Below are 19,084 nucleotides of genomic sequence, written 5' to 3' on the forward strand. Positions count from 1 at the left end.
AGAGGGGATGAGGGCACTGGCAATATCCTACCACTGCAAGAAAGGGAAGAGGACCATACTCCCTATGAAGAGGAGGGAAAAACCCCTTACAGTTAATACCAATCTGACCAAGGGGTAAAATTCCTTCCTGATCACCAGTGTGGTGATTGATCTTGACCCTGACCAGAGGAGTGAGAGAGCCTCTCTCTTACTAATAAAACACCTTTCTGAATGCTCCTTCAGTTTAAATACTACAAGGAAGACACTAAAGTATATGAAAAATTGATGAGCTGGTGAATATTTGAAATTTCAGCGGGTAAGTTTGGAGACAAATATCTATTTCGGTCTACATTAAACCCTTTCTTCTGCTTTGTTTATAGGATAGCACAAAGCCACCTCATTTTAAGAAGAACTTTGCACATTTAATGAGTAATGCATGCTGTTTCTTTCAGAAGCAGGTTACTGGGCATGCCCAAACCTGCATTAATGTGCCACAATTAGGGCACATTCAATATGGCACCTGTAACAACAGGTACTAACTTAATGTGCTGTAATAGGCTGTACAATACTGTAAAACAGTGCTGACACACGTCTTTCAGGTGATGTTAATATGCAGTATACCAATTCTACTATGCATTAGTGCATTAGCACAGCTTTTGCTGTGACATGCTAATGTGCAGTAGAATTAGTCTACTGCATTGTTATTGTCTTGTGTAGACGCACCCACTGTTTCCCTCTTGCCATGCTGCAGAGCCAGACCCAAGGTTCTCTTTGTTCCCTACCTATGTGTGAGGGGGCAAAATGGGAACACACAAGGGAATTTAGGTACTAATCCTAACTTTTAGACACTGCCTCCAGATACAGAATCTATGCTCCTAAATTAAGCACCAATGGCAGTTTTATATATGCTCCAGAGGTCAGGTAGGGGGGTAGAACTTTAATTAGAGAGGCTCCAAGAGCCGCTCTAATTAAAGTGGTATAGGGTCTCATGTAGCAGTGTCCCTGCATTTCAAAGTGGCAGCAAGGGCACTTGAACTAAAGCTTGTTCAATGAGCTTTAATTCAAGTGCCCCCACCACCATTTTGGAATATGGGGGCATTGATAAATGAGATGCAGGAGGCTGCTGGAGCGGGCTGTAGCCATGCTTGTGTAGAGGCGCCCCTAATTTCCCATACAATAAAGCTGTGTTTATGTTGAACTCCACAGTGTTAATATGTGTTAGGTGTTGTCTGCATATACATAGCAGATTAAGCTCATCCAGGGAACTAAGGCAAGGGACACCTAATTCTTGGATCCCAATAGGCCTTAGGAATGAGAGAAGTGCCATTCTGGATACACCTAGAAACAGAACCTTAGGCAGTCAGAGAACTTTACTGGAAAAAAAATTATGCACCTATGGATTTGCAGGTGCCTAGAGGATTAGGCAAAACTTTGGTTAATCAAATATTTGGACTTATGCACACAGATTCTGCCTAAATCTAGGGTCTTCTAGTCCAAGCTCCTGCAAAGATGCAGGATTTGCCATCCCTAAACTATTTTAGAGATGTGCCCATCTAGTTTCTTCTTAAGATCATTTCACAGCTTCCCTAGGCAGCTTGTTCCATTTTCCTATTATTCTTTGATGCCTGTGCTTAGCCCTGTCACATACAGGCACCAAAATATGAGAAGAATGTGGAAGGAATACTGTATTTTCTCACTAACAGTGCACCCCAGAATAAGACATGCATCTTGTTTTTGAAAGGAAGAAAGAAGAACAAAAAGATCTTTCATTATAGTAAGTAACTGAGTAGCAGCAGCTGGGGAGCCAAGTCTGCTCACTGGTCTGCTCCCTATGCATCATGTACAGACTATACTTTCTCTTTTGCCCAGCAAAAGTGGGAGAAAATTCTATTACTGTAGTTCCTTGCATAAAATATGCATTTTAATTTCCATCAGCTGGCATGTTTTATGTACCTTTTCTTGAGTATGTTAGGTCTATAGGCCTCAAGATAATTCATTTTAAACCTTTTCCCACAGATGGAAATGTCAGCATGGTCTATAGAATCAAGCAAATAAAACCTCTGTTAAGGCTCTCATCATCTAAGTCTTTACTTATGTGTGTAGTCTTTAGACATACTGAATCAAGAACCTATATGATTAGGTCCACGTAATATTCTGGCCAGCAGAAAAGATGATTATCCACCTATAGCATTCTACCACAGAGATTTGGCATTTTAAGGTCTTACTGCACTTTTTACTATAAACACAACAATTTTTGTCATGCTTGAATTATTAGTTAACAAAAGGAATAATGTTTTCAAATTACATCTTGACTAAGCTCTGAAACTAAAAATAGCTTAATTTAAAGTATTCTAGCTGAGGTATTATCTTTGATGTAAACTATTCTCCAAGTTGGAAAAAATATAAAATGGGCAAAATATTTAATTTTAAGCATTAACTGCACCTAAACATGATTAGAGATCTGTTAACTCCCAAAGCTTTGACAGCTTGATTCAGTTAAGAACCCAAATATTCAGCTGCTTATTCAAAACAACTTGAAAGTTTCTGAATTTCTGGAATCTACAAAATAGGAAGTCCTGTGCAAACAGGTTTTTAATAATATTTCCAGTATTTCTAAAGCAGAAACACTGAGCTAATAACTTCACTCTTTATTTCTATGTTTCTCTTTCCAGTTCAGGATGAAAGCAAATAATATATTGGGAAAAGGGATCAGTAATAAAGTATTATCATTAACTTTTCAAAATGTGAAAATAAGTTTTGGTTTAGCTTTCAGGGAAAATTTCAAGTCAATATTTATTCTATTTGAACTTGTTTATCCTTCTCCCTATACACTAATTTTTCCTAACATCACCCAAAGCAGAAGTGATGTGTAGGGGGTGCACGCGGGTACACATGCACCTTGTGAGTGTGGTGGCACACTGCCTGCAAAAAGGTGCTGCTCACACTGTTAGTGGCACTTGTAAGCATTTGCCACTTATCACCCCATCACCGATACCTCCGGCAGCATCTGTGGGTGGTCCATGATCATTGCTGGCCACTGCTGACACTGCCAGTGGTGCCTGCAGGTAGTCACCCCCCCCCCCACAGCTGACAGTGCCAACAGCATCTGTGGGAGCTCCCAGCTTATCGCCGCTGGGCTCCTGCTGCCACTAGTGCAGGTGTGCCCCTGCAGCCACTGTGGGCACGCGCTGTTCATGACCCAAAGATATAACAGTGTATTTCTGCTTATGTATTACAGCTTTAATTTGAGTCTGTTTGTAGAAATATGGATGAAAGAAGTTTTATTAGTCAGTTTAATTGGAAACTGAACTTTAAAGGCCCTATTTTTTTCCTTTAACACTTTATGTGTAGACCTGTATGCAGTTTTATGCCAAGTGGCGTAACATTTCTCTTGATCGTCTTTTCTGGAATATTCGCATATGTTACTCAGTGCTCCGTCTCTCATGTGTTATGAGGAACGCAGCTCACATTAGTGGGGCATCAGTAGCAGGTATTGAAGAATCTGGGACACTCACATTTTCAAACATAAGCCTAAGCTAAAAGGCCTAATTGTAGCCCCTGGCAGCTCAAGCAACAGGTAGTGCTCTGGACTGATGCCCATACAGCACAGGATGTATTTTTACATGTACTTTGGGAGATAGCACCGGGTGCTTTAATGAGTGAGCTGTTCTAATTAAAAGTGTCCATGTGTCATGAGTATTTGTGTCCCCGCATGTCCCCATGCTGAAAAAATGTCAGTGGGGTGCTTTGAACTAAAGCTCATTGAACATGTTTTATTCCAAAGGGCCCCTCTGGAATTTTTTCAGCATGGGGACAGATACACATGACACAGAAGGCTGCCGGAGCATGTCAATTTCTGTGTTCAAGTAGACTCAATTAGTCAAGTCTGCTCTGACGTACTGGATTTCCATTGAAGCAGGTTCTCTGCACATCTGTAGGAGCCTGGGGGTCTGGGGCACAGGTTGCATGAGGCATCCTGCTGGATCAGCCCTGCATGCTGACTCCAGGGCCATTCTGGATCGGACCCCAGACCATCTGTACATGCTGCGGCCAGTGCACAGCCCCAGTCTATTGGGGTGCCATAAAGAGATCCATCCTACATATGGTCAGATCGCCATAATTTACTGGTATGGGATCTATCCCAGTCTGCTTCTGTCCCAAAAGCACAACCATCATATCTTTCTATACAATTCCATGTTACCATCAATTCCTGATTTTTTAAATGGAACTTTATATTATGCAGCAGTAAACAAGTTATTTGTACACAGGCTGGGAGCAAGGCGGGCATATTTCTGGGGACAATACCTACTCTGTATGTGTACTGGGTGCCCATATTTAGAGGATTTCTTAATAGCTTTTAGAGTGATCTGATAGCTTTACATAGTAAGTACTGATAGTGAACAAAAGTCATATTGTGGTTTCTTATTAGATCATTTGAAATGAGTTAGCAGTCTCTAAAATACTATAAGGAATAGGTATCATTTTACCAGGTATCAGTTTCTTCCCTGAAATATAATATAAACAATCTTAATATGGCCTGTTTAGAAAGCAAAAAGAAAAAAATAGGGCCTTTTATTTATTTGGAAAATTATGGGCTTATTAAATACTGAACAGAATTTTGGGAATTACTGTGAACTTCATCAAAGAAAATGGCTGGTGAATACCCGAGAAATAGCTTGCTTGAGGGCACATTTTGCTTCATGAATTTTGTGTGTATGTACACACACATGCACACACAGGCATGCACACATATTTTACTGTTCCCCCTTGTTTACCCCCTTGTTTACCCAGCACAAGAAAAGAAACAGCCTCACTCAGGAGCGCTAAAGAACTGTCATAAATAAACAGAGAAAAATCAAATGCCAAGTAGTGTCTAAGCATTCACATCAACACTGCAAAATCATCTCAAACCTATAATTAATACTAGTCAAGAAAGAATCAGAAGAATCAGGAAAAAGGATGGAACTAACCTTTATGAATTCTACTTTTCACTACATATCTAGAAATCATTTGGTGTATTATGCATTCTAGTATTTATTACATCATTTCATAATATGCAAGCATATCTTCTAATACATACCACCTAATCAAATCAGAAGAGTTATGTCATTCAAAGAACCTAAATACCAGACTGATACCAAATTTGTCTCTTACTATGCTAATGGCACTTAATTGTTTTTTTCCAAAATAACACAGGGCAAAACTCCAATTAAAGACCCCAGAAGACCACTAGTCTCTGTTATTCTAATGTACAGACAGTACTAATCCAGGTACTGTGTGAAATCCTGCTTGCTTAGCTAAGATGAACAGCTTTATATGCTTCCCTGTTTGTTAATCAAGACTTCAGATAAATCATAAAGCCTTTTAAAAGTAGAGAATTGACACCCGGCATACAATGGATGAATGGAGTTTCACTTGATGCTTTGGAGAACATCTTCAAGCATCTGCATTAGTATCACATAGGATATATGATTCTTGCACAGAGAGAAACAAATCCAGTTCAGGAAACAGAGTGATATTTAGAGATTTGTCAGGTCTATAATCTTGTACATTGCAAAGAAAGCCTGGCTAAAGCTTGCCTTTTACCACTAGGATAAGTAGGCCAGCATTCCAGGAAACAAATACAAGAAGAGAAAACAAGTGAATGTTTACTCACCTGCCTTCTCCTTTTCTGAAATAACTGGCATAGCCTGAAAAAAAAAGAATTGATGCATTTATGAGCAGATACAAGACTAAATGCAAGGATATAATTGATTACTTTGTGACACTATTTCAGGGGTTTGAACAGAACTGATGCTTCCTTTCGGTAGGCACTGTACAATAACACAGAAATTAGTTATCTCTTCTCCAATGGCCTTATAATCTACTGTGACATAAATGAATGCTTTAAAAAAAAGGAAAAGGGGAGGATGATGATGATACTGATAATAAGATGCCTTTATCTTATGTAGACCTAAATACCAATGCAATACATGAACTGTAAAATTAAAATGTCACAGACATCCAGTAGGAAATGGCTGACTAATTCTGAAAGACAGGAATAGCGCAAACTACAGTTGAAAAATTGAGGGCAAAAGCCCAAATTCTTTTCACTCAATAAGAATTCTGGCACTGATTTTATTGGAAGGTGGTTCAGACCCAAAAAGACACCTCTCTAACTGTTGGTTTCTTATTTCTTTAAACTCGTTTTCTGTGAAAATAATTATTTATTTTTATTCATTCAGTTTATATACTGCCCTTCCTAACATGGTTTCAGGGTGGCTTACAATAAGAAAAAGAGAATAATTCAAAAGCAAGATGTGTTCAAATAAGCAGTTCCTGACAATCTACACCCCAGAGTGCTGAGGGAATGGCAGAGGTCATTGTGGGACCCCTGGCACAGCTTTACAAGCACTCGTGGTGCTCTGGCGAGGTGCCAGAGGACTGGAAAATGGCAAATGTGGTCCCCATTTTCAAAAAAGCATGAAAGAGGACCCAGGAAACTATAGGTCCATTAGTTTACCTTGGTCCTGGGGAGCTCTTTGAGAAAATTATCCAGGAGCACGTCTGCGAGTGACCAGCAGGGGAGATTATAGTTAGAGGCAATCAACATGGGTTCATTAGAGGCAGGTCCTGTCAGACCAACCTGGTTGCCTTCTATGACCAGGTCACAAAAGCCCTGGATGCAAGTGTCGGGGTAGACATAGTCTTTCTGGACTTTAGGAAGGCCTTCAACATTTTTTTTCACCCCATCCTCATTAAAAAATTAGGCAACTGAGGTGTTGATGCCTACACAGTCAGATGGGTTGCAAATTGGCTGGAGGGCTGAACCCAGAGTGTGGTGGTGGATGGGTCATTTTCAACCTGGAGGGGTGTGGGCAGTGGGGTTCCCCAGGGCTCGGTCCTTGGGCCCTCACTGTTCAATATCTTCATCGGTGACTTGGATGAGGGGGTGAAAAGCACCTTGTTCAAGTTCACAGATGACAGTAAGATGTGGGGAGAAGTGAGCATGCTAGAAGACAGGGACAGGGGGTTGGACTTGATGATCTGCTCAGATACCTTCCGACCCTACCAACTATGAAACTATGACTGTAAAGTAGCACCTCCTGATGTCTAGCTTGAACCTACAGTCAGTCAGCTTCTGACCGTTATTCCTTGTAACTCCTGGTAGTGCTTGGGGGAACAAGGACTCTCCTATTGCCTGCTGGTCCCCCTTGGTAAGTTTGTAGATGGCCACCTGATCCCCTCTCAGCCTTCTCTTGTGGAGGCTGAACAGGTTCGGGTCCTGTAGTCTCTCCTTATAGGGCCTATTCTGCTGCCCCCGATGATGTGAGTGGCCCTCCTCTGGACCCTCTCTATGCCATCCACATCCCACCTGAAGTGCAGCACCCAGAACTGGATGCAGTACCCCAACTGCAGCCTGACCAATATCACATAGAGGGGGAGGATCACCTCCTTGGACTGGCTCATTGTGCATCTATGGATGTATGACAAAGTGTGGTTAGCCTTCTTGACTGCGTCCTCACATTGGCGGCCCATGTTCATCTTGGAATCAATAGCAACTCCAAGATCCTTTTCTGCCTCTGTGCTGACTAGAAGGGAGTTCCCCAGCCTGTAGGTATGCTGCTGGTTTTTCCTCACCAGGGGCAATACCTGGCACTTGTCTGTATCGAAACCCATCCTAATCTCATTCGTCCACCTCTGTAACATGTCCAGATCTAGTTGTAGCCTGTCCATCTCTTCTAGCATGCTCACTTCTCCCCACATCTTACTGTCATCTGTGAACTTGAACAAGGTGCTTTTCACCCCCTCATCCAAGTCACCGATGAAGATATTGAACAGTGGGGGCCCAAGGACCGAGCCCTGCGGGACCCCACTGCCCACACCCCTCTAGGTTGAAAATGACCCATCCACCACCACTCTCTGGGTTCAGCCCTCCAGCAAATTTGCAACCCCTCTGACTGCATAGGTATCAACACCTCAGTTGCCTAATTTTTTAATGAGGATGGGGTGAAAGACAGTGTTGAAGGCCTTCCTAAAGTCCAGAAAGACTATGTCTACCCCGACACCTGCATCCAGGGCTTTTGTGACCTGGTCATAGAAGGAACCAGGCTGGTCTGACAGGAGCTGCCTCTAATGAACCCATGTTGATTGCCTCTAACCATAATCTCCCCTGCTGGTCACTCGCAGATGTGCTCCTGGATAATTTTCAAAAAGAGCTCCCCAGGACCAAGGTAAAACTAATGGACCTATAGTTTCCTGGGTCCTCTTTCATGCTTTTTTGAAAATGGGGACCACATTTGCCATTTTCCAGTCCTCTGGCACCACACCAGAGCACCACGAGTACATGTAAAGCTGTGCCAGGGGTCCCACAATGACCTCTGCCAGTTCCTTCAGCACTCTGGGGTAGAGATCGTTGGGACCTGCTGATTTGAACACATCTTGCTTTTGAATTCTTTTTTCTTATTGTAAGTCACCCTGAAACCATGTTAGGAAGGGCGGTATATAAACTGAATGAATAAAAATAAATAATATTTTTACAGAAAATGAGTGACTAGGAGTTGGAACCAGTCAGGGTGGCTAGGAGTTGGAACCAACTTCTTAGGGAAGTAGTTCTCACCCCTACCTTGGGGATCTTCAGAAGACAGCTAGACAATCACCTATCTGGGGTCATTTGTCCTCAGTATTCTTTCCTGCCCATGGCAGGAGGTTGGACTTGATTACCTGCTTAGGTCTCTTCTGACCCTATCAACTATGAAACTATGAAAAGAGTGACAGAACAAAACAACTTTAAATTGGACTGGCATATCAAGATAAAACAGAGACTCCCTAAACAACACCTCATCCTACTTTGTTTGCCTGCTTCAACAAGGGAGCTAATGCAGACACTTGAGCACTGGAGTTATGTACTTCTGGTGAGCCGCCCAATCAGAAAGAGGGTTTTGCATCACCTGCAGCTTCTAGATGGGTTTCTAGGGCAGCCCTATGTAGAGCAAATTGTAATAGTTTGGCCTGAAAGTTACAAAGGCATGGATGATGGTGGCCAGATCAGTGTGAAGGAAAGAGTTACAGCCATCTTACCAGACAGAGTCGGTGAAAGGTGTCCCTAGGCTGTCACCTGAAGATTCAAGTGGAGCAGAGGATCCAGGAGCACCCTAAGTCTTTGGTAGACTGGTCCCGAGAAGGCCCCCTACAATAGTAACAGGGGGGCCTTCTTGGGACCAGTCTACCAGTGGTCCACCCACCTGTTTCTGGGCCAACCGCCCAGCTTCTCTCTTGCCATGCCTTGTTGTTATCTAATTAGGATGTTAATTAGGTGGAAGGCTGCCCATTTTTTTGCCCCAATGCCAGAGGGTGCTATCTGTGGCTCCGTTCCTCCCCTACACCGGAGCCCAAGCTCTGCAGGTGGCATCCACAGTTGTTAATGTCACTGGCCCCACTCTGGGCCCCCTGAATCCTTTGGTCTGGACCTCAACTGGATCCCTTCACTCAAGCAGCCTACTCTGCCTTCATTCTGGGCAACTTAGCTCCCTGAGATGTTCCCCTTATGGGTGTGGTCCTCCTTGGACCTTTGGCTACACAGGCCCTGGCCTCACCTCCAGGCCAGTCAGAACCCCAGGCCTTCCCTCATAGTGGGCCCCTGGCCCTTTGACCCTTCTGGTCCTGGCCCCAGCATTGACCAGTCAAGGGATTTCAAATCAGGCTTCTGAGTCTATAGCTCCACTCTCTCTCCTGGATCTGCCTTCTGGACCCTAATAGAGGATAACCCACCCAGTTGTGGGAGCTAGGTTATTAAGGTGCCTTGAATCACCTTTCACTGGGGTGGTAACTGGCCTGGCATTTCCTGGAGGCTCCCACACCACTGGGAGCCCCACCAGGCCACCCACTCCTGGCAGGGGGCAGTTTTAGGTCATTCCCAGGACGAGGAGCCTCTAAACCATCCTCTACAGATCCTGCCTTTACATCCAGGGTGTTGCACACAGCCTTGCAGCCAGGCGCTGTTTCTGCCTGGCCTGCCAGCAGTGAACTTGTCTCTTTATATAGGCGGCCAGAGCTCTAAAATGGCCGCCGCAATCAAGCACCTGCTGGCTACTTGGCTGGGCCCTTTAAGTGGTAGGCACAACCAATGCCCTGCCACAGCTATGAACTGTGTAATAAGGGGAGGCAAAATCCCATTAATAATAGGTGTTCTAGGTTATATGGTCTGCCCACCACTGTCACTTCTGCCTTGTCTGGATTCAGTTTCAGTTGGTTCATCTGCATCCAGTCCCTAACTGCAGCCAGGAACTTGGAAAGGACAGAGGCCTGCAGGGCTAGGGTCAAAAGAGAAGTAGAGCTGGGGATCATCAGCATACTCATTCAAATCTCTGCACAATCTTTCCCAGTGGCCTCATATACATATTAAACAGGAGGGGCAACAGGATAGATCCCTGGGGGACTCCACTGGAAAGGTCCTAAGGGAATGATGAACATTTACCCATCATCACACTCTGAGATCTCCCTGATAGAAAAGAGTAGAGTCAATTTAGAGCTGGCTGCAAATACCCACCAGGTAAAGTAAATGCTTTAACATAATCTCATGGTCAATTGTATCAAAGGTCACAACAATTAAGTAAGATCTATGGGGCACAGTTTTCCTGTCGATCTCTAGGTGAAAATCATTGACCAATGCTATGAGAGCAGTGTCTGTATTATATACAAGATGAAAGTCAGACTGACAAGGGTCGAGGAGCTGATGGCATATTGATGTGCCTGGAGTTGTTAAACAAGTACCCATTCAATGACCTTCTCCAAATAGGGGAGGTTGAAGACAGAGTAATAAATGGATGGGGAATCAGAATTAAGTGATGACTTGAAAAGGGTCTGGATAATTGAAAACTTAAGAGTATTTGGTACTCTGCTGTCCCAAAGGGAGACGCTGATATAACCCCCCCAAAGTAATGGCCCCAGTCTCCCCCAGCTAGCTTTTCCGAGCCAGGATGGGCACAGGCCCAGTTAATAGCTGGTCACCTTTATCCCTCCACTGAATGACAATTTGCAGATGCAATGCCATGAATCAAAGCCTCTTTGCTGCTGCTACTGCTATGCCTTAGTCCAGGTGTTCTCAAACTTTGTGATACTGTGACCTCGAGTGCTGGATGGCAGTAGCAGGGAATTGAGAGCTCACACGTGGCAGCAGCCACTGCCATCCACCACTCCATGCCACTTCTGCACATACTGCCTGGGAAGTTTGAGGCCCCCTCCGGGAGGTTGCAACTCACAATTTGAGAACCCCTGCCTCAGTCCTTTAAGAATCATGCATGTCACAGCTGACCAGCTTCCACACTGATCAAGAGCCACTTGCATTTCTACTGTCTTACCCTCCCATTTAAACTGCCTCAATTCCCCTATGTACTAGGTGGACCTAAGCTGCTGCAGCGATGTAAAGTGATGCCTGTGGGTCACTGTGTCTACAGCTAAGGTCAGTGAGATGTTTCAAATATCAGCTAATACTTTAACTGATGAGCCATCAAGCTTTGTAGGAAGAAAGTTCTGGAATCCCACTGTCTCCATGACTAGAAATGGACATTACACATAAACTGGTTTAAGTGATCAGAAACTGGTTTAAACCTGTAACAGAACAGACATTCAATGTATATAAACCAGTTTTAAACTGGCTGAAACCAATTTGAGATAAACCTGGTTGAATGTAGGATCAGACTCAACTGATTTGGCTCAAACCAGTTTATGTAATGTCTGTCCCAGACCCCTTCCTGGTTTAAGATAAATCAGAGCCCCCAGCATCCTGGCATGCTCTCTGGGCTGGGTGGGGTTCTCTGCTCCAGAGAGCTGGGCTGGCTCCTCCCCTCTGCTCCCTGCCTGGAGCTCCAGCAGAGATTTTGCAAACACAACAGAGTCTGCTTGGCTTCTCCTGCCCCCCCCCGCCTCACCTCGCTGTTCAAGCAGAAGTCCTTCTTTCCTCTCTCCCACAGCACAGACTGTAGTCAGCATGTGGTATGCTAGCTAATGGTTAGAGGTGTCCAAGGCAGGACAAAGGCAGACAGGACAGTGTCTGCTTAGGGCTTTTTGCAGCTAATCAACAGGCAGCTGGTAACTCCTTCCTTGAAATATTCCTTTCCTTGGAAAAAGTTGTTTAAGAAGAGCTGGAACTAATGAGAGAAGCTTTGTTTTCTGATGGGGTGCTCAATGCTGATAACAGAATTGATAAATGCTTTGTTATCAAGTGGGGGGAGCCCCTCCTTAATCAGAGCATCCTGTTGAGGTCTGGCCATGCCCCACTCAGCTGAGCACTGTTGAAGGGAAGAGAGGGCTGCTCTAGCACCCTCCTGGTTTTTAGCTTGAGCCACTGTAGGCACGTGCCTGCATTTTTTCAGTCCATAGATGAAGTCTGTGCAGTTACAAACTGATTCAGTCTAGGCAGATTAAACTAACCTGCAAAGATTGAATCAATCCAGGCTCAGGCTTTTTGAATGTCTGTCCCTCACCCATGTGCCTCTGAGGAGGGACCAGCCTAGCTGATCCTTCACCCAACAGAGGCAACACAGGACAGAGATTTGCACCTTCAAGAGGTGTTGATGCAAATGCAGAGTTTCACTGAAAAAAAGAATTAACTAGTAATTTGGGGAGGGGTTTAACATGCCACAATTGATCTTCATTTAATCACTTGATTTTGCTTTCCTTAAAATCAAGAGAATCTCAGAACAGTATCATGTATTTTGTTATGCCTCAGCTTTTTTTGACAAATGTATACATAATATTTAAGACCATCTCAAATATTGCAACAGAAAGATGGATTATGTCTTCAATTTAAAAATCATATTGGGTATGCAGAACTGCCAGTGTAGTTAAGAAGTCATTTCCACATCACTCTCACTCTTTTCTGTAAGTGGCAGAATATAACAGTCCCGATTCAGGAAAAATTCCTACGTCAGCCAGTTGTAAAGCCTTCTGACCCTATAACTGAAGTTGACATATTTTTCTAAAATCTCAGTAGTGGTGTTAAATATCTATTTTTTTAAAAAGTAAAAGGAAAATTGGGAAGACATGAAGTCTGGAATAGACTGCTTTGAAAAGCTCAACTTTGAACTTATTTTTGGTTGCTTGTTATTTTTTGATGAGATTTCTTGGCTTGTCTTTTTCTATAGGAAAGTATATATGCTAAAAATTATTACATACAATATACAGTAACTGCCATATGATAATAATCCATCTTAAATGGCTTCAACTATACTCTGGGCACAGCAACATGTGTGCTTTACTGCAGAGCTGACTAATTAGCTGTGCAGTAAAGCATCACTGTCTACACACTCAGTGCTATTAGGCCTCAGTAAACTAATTAATTCTGCTGTAGGATAGTATTGCCTAACATAAGTAATATCCTATGACAGAGTTATTTAGTGCACCACAATGCACATATAGATGGTGACTGGGTGCTACAGTCTGCTAGCACTGAGCTTCTGTTCGTAAGAAAATTCAAAGCCAGCCAAAAAAGTTTACTGGGTTGTGGTTTTGTTAAAATAATTCATGCAGCTGGTAAAAGAGGACTTAATATCTTAACTACATCTGATGAAACAGCCCATTTTTTGCTCTTAATTCAATGCCACTTCAAAGAGGTGTTTCAGAAACATTTAAATCAAAAAAGAAATTGCATTTGTCAAGAAACTTTGCAGTACCAATTTCATTCTCAACAGAATAAAACCAAGACAAAACAAAATAAAATAGCACCTCCTCAGACCTTTTATTTGTATTACCAGCTGTCTAAAAATAAGATTTATTGGGCACATCTACACGTGCACACTTACTGTACAGTAACTGAAATTACAGGTCTGCATCTACATGTGCACACCTGTACTGCACAGTAAATATGCTGACTTATTGTGACTTGAGTGTAAATTTGACACCTGCATCATCATCATGCAGATATCAAATTTATGCCCGATTAGTTACTGCACAGTAATGCTCAAGTAGGCTTTCTGTTAAAGGACTACCTGCTCTGTGAAGCAGATCCTACTGTGCAGTAACACTATGTGTGTGGACTGACTTGGGACTACTTTTAGTCCCAAGTCAGTGCACAAACAGTATTAACAGGCTTTAACACTTGCACATGTAGATGCCAGCCTATTCCCATTTACTGCACAGTAACTTATTGCGCAGTAACTTTAAGCAGGCATAAATGCACATGTAGACATGTCCATGAAGTTTCTCCAGCTTTTGCTATAACAGATTCAACACAAAAGAGAAAACATTTACCCTCCATGCTCCTCTTCCCTAAGTCACTTACTGTCAGTTCTTATCCTCAGCAAGACTCATATACAGAGTATTGGGCTAGCATTGAATACCAACCCACTAGGGCTGTGAGAAGCTTTGGTAGCCAATTCGATTCAGAGGAGATTAGGCCCAATTTGGCAACCGAATCTCCAAATCTAAATCAAATTGGGAGACCCATAAAAGGCTCCAAAATGAATCAGAAGCCTCTGAATTGATTTGGAAAAGATTTGGCACCAATTCAGAGATTCATCCATGACCGAACAGGCAGCAGTCCTTGAGAATGCTGGACACAGCTGCCTCCAGCTGGTAAGTCTGATGTGGTGGGCGGGGGGGGGAGGGGCATGTGGGATCAATGCCCCCACAGTGAAGGAGGGATTGGAGCTGGGTCTAGGACAAGCTCCCAAGTGGGGAGGTGCAGGACTCCGGGGGGAGGGTTCCCACCACTATGTGCCACCAGCCCAGGAAGGCATGGGAGCAGGCATGTGACCTCAGATCTGCGTGGGGTAGGCTGGGCCAGGATGCACTCTAGGAGGCTATCCCCATCTGCCTGCTGCCAGGCTGTGTTCTGCCAGGTAGGCGGAGCCAGGGCTGCACTCTGGGTGGCTATCCCCAGCTGCAGACTACAGAGCACAGTGGATTGGGGGCTATGGGGGGCCTGCAGTCACCCTAAAATTCCCCATAGCCCCTACTCCTGGCCCCACTCTTATCTGGGTGCACATGCCTGCCCCTATGCCCTGCCACTGTTTGCCCAGATGGGGTGAAGCTGTGGCTTGTCTGGGAGGCATGGGGAGGCTGGGTGAGCAGTGAGAGGGCACAGTCCCCAGTCCCAGAGCCTTCCACTGCCTGTCCAGAGCACAGCCTGGCTCAGCCCCTCTGCACCCAGATCCAGGGCCACATGCCCGCTCCCATGCTGTCCTGAACTGGTAGCATGCAGTGGCAGAAGCCCCTGTCCGTGAGTCTCATGCCCCCCCACCCCAGCTGGGCAGCTTGTCCCAGCCCCAACCCCAACCCCAACCCCTCCCTCGCTGTGGGGGTGTTGATCTGCCCCCTTCACACCCCTTCCGCAGCTGTGTCCAGTGTCCTCAAGGACTGATTTCTGTTTAGTCTATGGCCAAATCTCTGAATCAGTGCCAAATCTTTGGATCTGAATCAGCTGAATCAAATCGGGACAGTAACTCAAATCACCAAATCAAATCACTGTCCTTCTGAACCAGCTGAATCTGAATCAAATATTTGCTGCTTCGCACAGGCCTACTACCCATATAATCATAGCCATAAAGTCACAATGGAAAAAGATGACCTGTGATTTCAGCTATCCCTCTATCAGTATATAACTGTTCCCTACAACATCCTTTTATTCACAATTTTAATTTTTGGTACATTAGTAAGTAATTGAGAGACATTTTGGTTCAGTGGATAGGACTATAAGTTGGGTATCAGAAAGTCCAAGACCTATTCCCAGTTCTGCATGCTGCTGGTCCAGGAGAACTAACTTGTTCCATGGTTTTGGACAAGTCACATCTCCTTTTTGTGCCCCTGTTGCCTCTCCTTTGATACATTCTTTACTTGAGATTTTGTCTTTCATTATATGACTGTCTCAACATATCTTAGTTCTGATCCAAGTTGGGGTATCCAGCCAATAATGTAATAACAATAATGACAACAACTACAAAACAGTAATTTTAAAACAGTTTACAAGGGGTTAATACTACAGATGTGAGGGATGAAACTGTACTATGTATTAAGTTAATGACAAAAGTTATTTGTTTTTGATGAGACTACTGTTTTATGTAACAAGTGTGATGGTTTTTAGTAGAAAATGTTATAGAAGGGAGTAAGTCATAGCCATAACAATCTGTTGGACTATATAATGACATTTATTAAAAAGTTAGTCATTCATTACTTCTTTATAGTTACCCATTAAGTTACCCTTAACATGAAGTGTCACCAGTGTTTTTTCCACTTTTAAATGCTTTAGGTAAAGGGAGTTCCACCATTTATTTTTTACTGCTATTTATTTCTATGATAGCACATAGCAACCAATTCAATATTATGTCTTCATTGTTTAGGCATTGTACTGAGAAGTAATCGAGGGGACAAACTTTGCAATGCAAATTATAAACTCTCCATGGCAGATATTACTACTGTACTTAAATGTAATATATGTCATGTTCCTGAATACGTTCAAGGCATCTAGAGTATGCAGAAAGATATAGTAAGGTATTTTTATACATGTAAATAAATACATTTCAAGCAGGTAAATTCACAGTTTCATAGATGGTAGGGTTGGAAGGGACCTGAGCAGATCATCAAGTCCAACCCCCTGCCATGGGCAGGAAAGAATGCTGCGGTCAAACGACCCCGGCTAGGTGTCTATCTAGCCTCCTTTTGAAGACCCACAGGGTAGGAGTGAACACCACTTCCCTTGGAAGTTGGTTCCAGATCCCAGCTGCCCGACTATGAAGTGCTTCCTGATGTCCAGCCTGAACCTACTCTCAGTCAACTTATAGCTGTTATTCCTAGAAATTAAATGAAAACGTATGCTGAGGGACGGGTGGACATATTCCCTAGTAAACTTATTCCATGATTAAATATACCGGGAAGTAATTCTGATATTCAGAATTTTATTTTTCATAAGTCTTTCTGGATAGATAAGTTATTTTGCAGGCAAACTTACGGGTAAATATGATTTTATAGCCCATTAGCTCCTCCAAACTAACTCTCTATGTGAATATTTTTTCATGTGCACTATGAATGCCTTTAGGCAAAGTAGCTTACAGTTTCAAATTGGATTATTCCCTCATATTTAGCACACATTAAGAATGTCCACATGGGAATTATTGCAAAAAAGTAAATGCCCTGCTACTTCATAATATAGTTTATCTTATAGTAAATTTCCTGCATAGACAAGCCCCTAACTTCAGTCTGATTATTCTAATTATAACTCCTTGTACCAGCCTAAACAATCCCTCACAATCCTTGATGTTTACATCCTTAAATTTGTTCATGTTTATTACTAGGGCTATATGAAGCTGCGGTCCCTAATTCACTTCAGTGGAGATTTGGCCTAATTCAGTGGCTGAATCTCCAAATCCAAATTAAATCAGAGGACCCTTTAATCCCTCCAAATTGAATTGGAACTTTCCAAATCAAATTGAATGACCCTAGGGAACAGAAATTTCCTAAGGCACTCAGAGGTGGAGCACCTTTATCTGATCTCTGATCAGATGAGGGCTAATTAGTTGCATGATGGGCCAGTTTTAAAGTGGTCTGCAGCCATGCACATTTGTCATGGCACAGCTGTAGAGCTCTTTCATGGGGCCAATCGTGCAAAAAATATAACTTCTGTCTATGGCTCTAGTGACTTGAAAAGATCTCATTCTAGAGCTGACATAGCTTTGATACCCAAACCCTGATGGAGATCCAACTCTGCTGGCACAATTGTGCTAACAGAGCTATTGTGTTTCTTGGAACTGCTGTAACTCCGGCAAACAGAAAAACCTCTGCTAGTAGAGCTGCCTCTGCACCAGCAAGCCTACCTGTCATAGCAATGCCACCAAAATTAAAGTGGCATCAGCCCACACAGTGTAGATATAACTTGCATGAGGTATAATGACTTGCAACAGTTAAAATAAAATAAAACAATATATCACTTGCCTTTAAAGTTAAGTGATATATTAAACCAATGAAATACTAACTGTAGTTAAAGCCAGTAGTGTGCCCTTGTTGGTAGGTGTGTTGCCAGTAGGTCCAGGGAAATGATTATTTCCTTCTGTTCAGCACTGCTGAGGCCACATCTGGAGTACTGTGTTCAGTTTTGGGCCCCCCCACTACAGAAAGGATGTGGACAAATTGGAGAGAGTCCAGCAGAGGGAGAAAAAAATGGTGAAGGGGCTGGAGCACATGACTTATGAGGAAAGACTGAAGGAACTGGGTTTTTTTAGTCTAGAGAAGAGGAGACCGAGAGGGGACTTAATAGCAGCCTTCAACTACCTGAAAGCAGGGTTCAGAAGAGGATGGAGCTAGACTGTTTTCAGTGGTGGCAGATAACAGAACAAGGAGCAACGGTCTCAAGTTGCAGCAAGGGAAGTTTAGGTTAAATATTAGGAAGAAATTTCTCACTAGGAAGATAGTGAAACACTGCAACAAATTAACTAGGGAGGTGGTGGAAGCTCCATCCTCAGAGGTTTTCAAAACTTGACTAGACAAAGCTCTGGCTGAGATAATCTAGTTGAGGATGGTCCTGCTTTGAGCAGAGAGTTGGACAAGATGACTTCCTGAGGTCCCTTCCAGCCCTAACCTTGTATGATTCTATAAACTGACAGATTGTTTCCTGTCACCAAAGGCCAGATTTTCAAAGGCCCTGCTGTGCCTAATGATGAAAATAAGTGCCTACTATTTTTTGGAAGTTCTAGTATAAAGTCTATAACTAATTTTATCTCACCAATTGCTAAGCACTTCTGGAAATCCCATTAAAGTAATATCTTCATCCAGTGGCAAAGTGTAGGGGGTACACGGGGATGCACATGCACCCCGAGAGCACTGGTGCACCCCCTGTCAGGCCATGCTCCCTGCTTAGGTGACCAACAGGGGGGGCAGGTGGCAGTGCTGGTGCCTTCCTGTGAGCCTGGGTAGTGTGAGTGCTGGATGTAGGCCGTGGATGCTTCTGAAAGCCCCACGACCACTTCTGGGAGTGCCGTGGCCACTTTTGGGAGCAGTGTGGCTGCTGACCGGTTGGTAAGTTTTGCCATGGGGGACCCCGCCTCCCCAGTCAGCATGATCAGCAATGCCCCCCCCAGTCACTGCTGACTGGTCACTGGGGGAGGCACATGCTCCCCCTGACTAAGGCGGCACTAGT

The 19,084-nt window shown here is 43.6% G+C and overlaps 1 protein-coding gene across 2 annotated transcripts in view; it reads right to left on the bottom strand.

Annotated features, from left to right (window-relative positions):
• Positions 1-19,084, bottom strand: part of DLC1 (DLC1 Rho GTPase activating protein) — a 408,242-nt gene that overhangs the window by 210,615 nt on the left and 178,543 nt on the right. For both annotated transcript variants that reach the window (XM_019552800.1, XM_019552797.1), the window contains exon 5: positions 5,636-5,669. In XM_019552800.1, the coding sequence (XP_019408345.1) occupies positions 5,636-5,669 (34 nt within the window). The remainder of the gene's footprint in view (positions 1-5,635; positions 5,670-19,084) is intronic.

The sequence above is a fragment of the Crocodylus porosus genome, unplaced genomic scaffold, assembly GCF_001723895.1.
Source record: "Crocodylus porosus isolate Cpor-Errol unplaced genomic scaffold, CroPor_comp1, whole genome shotgun sequence".
Classification (NCBI taxonomy): Eukaryota; Metazoa; Chordata; order Crocodylia; family Crocodylidae; genus Crocodylus; species Crocodylus porosus.